Source organism: Haemaphysalis longicornis, unplaced genomic scaffold, assembly GCF_048455015.1.
Source record: "Haemaphysalis longicornis isolate Haplotype H1 unplaced genomic scaffold, Haemaphysalis longicornis Haplotype H1 scaffold_1, whole genome shotgun sequence".
Classification (NCBI taxonomy): Eukaryota; Metazoa; Arthropoda; class Arachnida; order Ixodida; family Ixodidae; genus Haemaphysalis; species Haemaphysalis longicornis.
The window spans coordinates 354,163,695-354,170,357 of record NW_027526203.1 but is presented as its reverse complement, the minus strand read 5'-3'; the positions used below and the strand labels follow the sequence as shown (position 1 = coordinate 354,170,357).

The following is a 6,663-nucleotide window of genomic DNA, read 5'->3' as shown; positions in this document are numbered from 1 at the left end:
TTAAAAAAGTGCGTCCTTAGTAACCTCAAGCGCAGTTTACGAACAAGGGATGACGGGCGAGTTGGTCTTACGTGTTTAAACTAAATAAACAAGTACAATGAACAAAGACGAAGTATAGGCGCACAAACGACATGGACGAGTGCATGTATGCACGTGCAGTTCCTCATCCATCACACAGCCACAAGGAGATATGCGCGCATCAACGCCCAAGTAGATTCGTGCTTTTAGAACACCAAGGTTGCTGTACTCACTCAGTGCCCAAACGGAACGCCTCCCGAGCGTCCCAAGTTTCACCGGCCTCTTCAGCTTCCTCATGACGGCACTGTATACGATCGTCGCATTTGTCATGTTTAATAGATACAAATGAGAGCAGAATTTTCGCTGATTTATTGCCTTGTTACAGCTGGGCGACAAGCATTCGACTACCCACACTTGGGCGGTCACTAATGACTCACCTACCGCCGTTTGTTTTATTAGTTGGAGTTTGAGGCTTTGTTAGGCCCCCCTGAGGCTTTGTTAGGCCCCCCTGAGGCTTTGTTAGGCCCCCCTGAAGCTTTGTTGGGCCCCCCTGAGGCTTTGTTGGGCTCCCCTGAGGCTTTGTTGGGCTCCCCTGAGGCTTTGTTACGCCCCCCGTGGTCTCATCTCTGGTGGGCTTTGTTTGGTTAGCGGAGGTTTCATTTCCGAGTCCGTGTTCAAGTCTTGGGTAAAAATGGTTCAAGGAGTGCGCATTTCCATTGTGCCTGCGGTATTTGTTGAGATTCCCCTGCTCTGAGGTTGGGACTCTGTGAGCCACACGACGTCTTTTGTGCGACTTCATGGCAGCGTAGGCACGACGGTCCGCCCTTGGCATTTCCACTTTTTCCAAGCACACCTGCAAAAGAAGATGGTTAGGTGTCTGTTGTGCGTCATGTTTTACGTACAGAACACGACAGTTTCTTTATGGAAGCGCTAGGCGCCTTAGTAGTGGTGTACGCCCCCAGATCGACCACGTGCAACTGGTGACAACCCCGGCCCACACCGGCATAGGTGGTAACGACGCAGCGAACGCACATGCTCGAGCTCTTACTTCCCGGGCCGCTGTTGGAGCTCTTACTTCACGGCCTCCCGACGACGAGACCACCTAGCCTCTCTTCACTCACAGGGAAATTACCCTTCATTACCGCATTCACCGCCGTACTCTCCCCCCGCCACACCCACACCTATTATCCCCCGAAGCCGCCCACTTGTGGCGGATACTGCAAGCACACACGTTTCCTCATCGTACTCAACTAATACATACGCATTCACATTAATTCCACACACCCCACTGCCCCAAGAGCGGTCAGCTTGGATACTTTATAACACTTTCTGTGTGAGTGCCCTGCTGACCCATACTCGCCGCTCCCCTCCTTATCCCACTGGGAGCAGACCCTGGGAGCTCCGGGGAGTTCAGCCAAGTGCTGGTCCCCTCCCGGGCTCTGGCGGGTCGCGGCGGTCGAGGTCCTCCGCCCCCCCCCCCCCCCCCCCCGCGTCCCCTTTCGCTAACCCGGTTTTCTGAATAAAGTTTTGCTCTCTCTCTCTCTCTCTCTCTCTCTCTCTCTCTCTCTCTCTCTCTCTCTCTCTCTCTCTCTCTCCTCTCTCTCTCTCTCTCTCTCTCTCTCTCTCTCTTCTCCTCTCTCTCTCTCTCCTCTCTCTCTCTCTCTCTCCTGGGCACTTCCACTATACATTACCGGTAGCATCAGGTGGCCAAACTGCCGCCGCTCGATCAAGATTCGTTTAGAGGACGCGGATAAAGCAACAATGTTGAGTATAGTACATCAAGTGCCAGAGATTTCGGAAGTGTTTTTAATAGGGGGGGGGGGGTTCAAGACAATTACTGATTGTGATGACTTGATCCTGACGACGGTTATGATTGTGATAATGGTATGTGATGATTGTGATTATTTTAAAGCTTTGCTCAATTCCCATTTTTCTGCTACTCGAATTGTGGAAATGCAGGGCGTTACGCGGTCCTGGTTGAGGGGGGGGGGGGGGGGGGAGTACTCGGCAAGAATGCTATGCATTAAAGATGACATCTACGTTTACCTCTTAAGATGTAAGACGCGATAGTGTTACTTCGACGCCCAGGAAGCGTTTTTAAACAGAGTTTTGCGATCTATGCTTCACGAGCACTGAATGTCAGCGAAGAGAGAAGGACTACAGTCAAACCTCGATATATCGAACACGGGGTATATCGAATTATTGCCTATATCGAACACTTTCTATATCCCGCGGGAAATCACATGCATTTTTAATTTTTTATTTCGAACTGGGACGGACATGAAATGGGTATATCGAACTCCGCCACCCCAGACTGCCAGGCTGCTCGCGCTCTGTTGACAAGCGGCGGGGCTATCCCGCAGTACCCTCGAGGATAGCGGTGGCGTGATGGGCATTCCCGACTGCTTCGCATCGGTTGCACCGAAGCTGAATTAGACGGTGCAAAAGAAGAATGCGAACTTGAAGAAACCTGGACCAGCTGGAGCGCTTTGTTGGGGCTGAGCCACGAAGCATGTGCATTGATGACTTAGTTGGCGGTGACGACAGCACCGGTACGACGGCAGAGTTGACGGGTGTGGAGATCCTAGCAGAGGTTACTACTGAGCGCACAAACGAAGGCGCTGCCGAGGTTGTACCCGCAAGCGCTGATAGTGCACCGCTCCCGACTTCGACCGAGGCTTCAGCGGTTGTGGCCCTACCGCACCGCTACTGCAGCGCTATAAAAGGCACCGGCATGTCGCTTGTGGAACGTTTGTACTACGTTGAGGAAGTCGTGTATAACACGCCAGCTACCCTGCTGCGGTACTTTAAGCCAAAAGAATAAATACTTTGAAGCACCAAGGTAGTATTTACTGCACAATTCGTTCATTTATTGATTTGTACCAGTTTATGGCGCGTTTTCTTCGTGATTATATATATCGAATTCTGGTTATATCGAACTATTTCGCGGGCACCACGCTGTTCGATATATCGAGGTTTCACTGTTAGCAGCAAGGGTTTTTATTCGCCCTGGCCGAGGAGACACAAAGACCCTCGCGCTTCTGTGGCTTCAGATGTGAGCGTGAAAGTTGCTGGTCAGTTTTAGCATGAAAGAGAGAGTGTCATTGTTTCAGAGTGTTTTTCTTTAACATCTTGGCCGGAACTGACCGTTTATACTCTTTTGCTTGAGAAAGAGAAAGAGAGAGAGAGAGAGAGAGAGAGAGAGAGAGAGAGAGAGAGAGAGAGAGGAGAATGTATGTGTTGAGGAAGTAATAATTGGTGTTTAGGAAGGAGAGAGAGAGAGAAGCCTCTTTATTTGGAACTCTGCACACATATGTCGCGTGTCGCCAGTCTGTAATGTGTCCGGCTGTCACCTTAGTCACAAGCTTTGATATTTTTGTTCGTAAACTGCGCTTGAGGTTTAAGGACACACTTTTTTTAAGGAAACAAATGAACGATGAGGGCAGGACGAGCGCAATGCTGTCTTGTGCGCTCGTGCTGTCTACGTCGTTCGTTTGTTTAACTTTGAAAAAGTGTGTCCTTAGTACCCTCAAGCGCAGTTTACGAATATGCAAAACCAACTAGCCCAATTCCTTACCTTCTTGATATTCTTGACTTTGAGGATGAAAACATGGCGAAAGTGTGAGGGGGAGGGCGGTATGCCGAGCGGACGCGAGACATGCTGTCCGACAGCAACGCGTAACGAGCGAACGCCAGAGTATTGCGCGCGCCGTCGTGCGTTCGCTGATGAGGCGATCGTTTTCTGTGACACCGCAGTTACGCGCTGTCACCGACAACACTGCAGTTCACGCTGCGCTCTAATTTCACATTGGGAAGTTTCGTAATCGTCAGCCATTTTTTTATTTCCTGTTCTCTTCAATTTCTGGAACCACCATTCGCGCCCTTGTCTAGATCATTTTAACACAACTGCGAACTAGCCAATTCGGAGTTCACTTGCAACCCATCAATGAGGCTGTATTTCCAATCGGCGCATGACCTGGTTAAATTTTGTTGTGGATATTTTTTTTTTAATTTTTAGAGGTCACTCGCCCTATCGTTGAGAAAGCCGTTGAAGTTCTTGTATAAATGCTTCGCATTAAGAAAAAAACAATTGAAATGGACGGTAAGCAAGGCAGACATTCATATTTTTACCCCGGACTACTTATACGGATGCCTCGAAGTAATAAAGCAATATGACGAAAGAAAAGCGACGGTTTTTTTTATTATTCACTGATATCTGAAGAAGCTATCTGTGTTGCTCTTCGAGGTTTTCTGAGCCGTGCAATGGTCAAGCAGTCCGAGGCACACGGCGATAAAGAAGAAATGGCACAGCAGAGGAGCTCTCCGCAGTTTGTATTTTGACGAGGCACTGCCGTCACTCGTATGAGGAGAAAGTACTTAGTGGGGGTTAACCAGATAGCACTGCATTCAAACATAAATAAATTGAGTCCAGCATTTAAGCTCAACTTTCACCCCGAAGCTTTCAGCTCCCGTGAGACAGTGTTTTGGCCCCACTAGCCTTTTTAATGAATGGATATTCACGCAAGTCTTTGTTATATGCGAATGCGTTGACACCAGGACAAGCGACGACTGACAGAAATCAGTGTTGTTATCCTCTGTTCCAGCTCCGAGTCGTGTCGCCTACGCAGCTAAGCACAACTACCGTTAATTAACACGTCTGTTCTCTAGTTACGTAAATTTTGTGGCAGTTAGCTAGGTGACGAACTGGTGTGATCAGGCTAGCAGAGTTGCGGCTCGTCATGGTTTTTTGTTATTTGCAATGCTGGGAAGGCAGTGAGACCCGCCAATACTCCGCACGATGTTTTTTTTCCTAGCACGTTGCGGTTGCTAATATTCTACGACGAGACCTTGTTTGCTTGTTCCAAACGAGCTCTTACTTTTTGCAGCAGAAAATTACGACGCCAATGCAAGCATGCCGCTCGAGGTGTTTAAAAATTGCAGGAATGCGATCACTGCTTACAAGCAGATAAGAAAGACTGATCCTAATGGCCGCGCTTTCATTACATCGTTGTCGTCTTGCAGGTTTGGGCACAAGTTCATCTGGGCAGGGTAATGTCGCCTACAGTCAAACCCGAATATAAAAAAGAAAGAAAACCGGCACGCCACAGCGGGATTGCAATCAGATTTCCTTTTTGAAGAGGAATAAATGCATCCAAGACAAGCACCCCGCCGAGGAAGCTACAAAGATAAGCGAACAACACCTGCGTTAATGCTCTTATCCGCGCCATCTTAGAGCCATTACGCGTTTTCGCCTCGACGGGTAGCGTATACTTTCACCTTCCAGTCGCGTTTCTCTTAATCCCTTCACTTTTGTTCTTGTTAACGCCCGCTGTTAAGGGGGGCTGAGACTTTAGAAAAATTTTAGGGTGCAGCCCTTTGGCGGCCGTTTCTGGGCTCAGCAGAATCACCGTCCTAACTGAGTGAACGATGACAAGACGACGGATGGAAGAAATGCTGTGCCGAGGACGCGGGTTCGATTCCCGCCAGCGGTAGCCGTTTTCCTGATGAAAGAAACATCCCCCTCGCGAGGGGGCACGATCAAATGCAGAGCATTTCCGGGGGCGCACGACGTTAAGTAGTTTGCGTTACGTTATTGTTGTTGCACTTGTGGCAACTGCTGACGAGAGAGCGCGGCGATGAGTGCGTTCCAGCCTCGCCGACACCCGCCTTTATCACGCCACAATCGCGCCGAGAGGGGCGCACCTGCGAGCGATGCGGACTACTACGGACGCCTAGAACGGGTGACATCGTGAGTTAAAGAAATGCTCTGCATTTAAAACGCGTATAGAGCGAATTATGCCTTATAGAGAACATCCACAGTTCTTTTTCCATTATGCGTGCAAAATGAATTCCTTATAACGAACTAGACATTAGGCATATCGAACTCTCAACGCGCGCGATCGGCCGCCACCAAACGCACGCCAACACACTTCTGCGCCGGCTGCCCTCGCGCGACGTCGCAAGAAGCCCTTTATGCTACCGATGCGCTGCGGCGATACTGCGGCAAAATGCAGGGACGTGGACTGGAAGTCATTGAAATGATGTCGCGTGCCGAGAATGCGATTCTCATTGATGGTGCTAAACGCAGGGTTCAGGCAAATACTTGTACATTCCTCGGCAATAAATTTCTTTTGGAGTATATTAATATTCATGGTGACTGGCATGGTCACTCTTTCGTTACCGCGTTTTCAGTCAGCTGTTTACATTGTTTTATAACGAATTTGATGCTGAAGTTTGTTATAAGCGGGTTCAGTTATATTGAACTACTTCGTATAATGAACAAAATCGCGTTGAATCACGCTGTTAGCTATGATCATGTTTGACTGCGCTTTCAATGGTACAGCAAACTCTTTGTCTACTATCTTTTTTGTGGAAGTTCGGTCAGAAAATAAAATAGCAAGATTCGGCTGCTTTCGTATTTTTTTTAACAGGAAAAATGGTTGGGATTGACTGCTGGAGCCCCTTCGCTCCTTCTTTACACTGCACTAAGGCACCTTGCACGGTTCGTCAGCCCATATTACTGGGGTGAAACAATGATTTGATATACGCTTGTTATATGAACAGGTCATCATCATCATCATCATCATCATCACCAGCCTATCTACGCCAACTGCAGGGCAAAGGCCTCTCTCATTATTCTCCAAT

General features: G+C 48.7%; 1 protein-coding gene across 1 annotated transcript in view; it reads right to left on the bottom strand.

Moving 5' to 3' along the window:
* Positions 1-381: 381 nt before the first annotated feature.
* Positions 382-6,663, bottom strand: part of LOC144170825 (uncharacterized) — a 34,043-nt gene continuing 27,761 nt past the window's right edge. Inside the window, exon 6 of the mRNA XM_077700846.1 lies at positions 382-871. Coding sequence (XP_077556972.1) covers positions 452-871 — 420 coding nt within the window. The 3' untranslated portion in view covers positions 382-451. The remainder of the gene's footprint in view (positions 872-6,663) is intronic.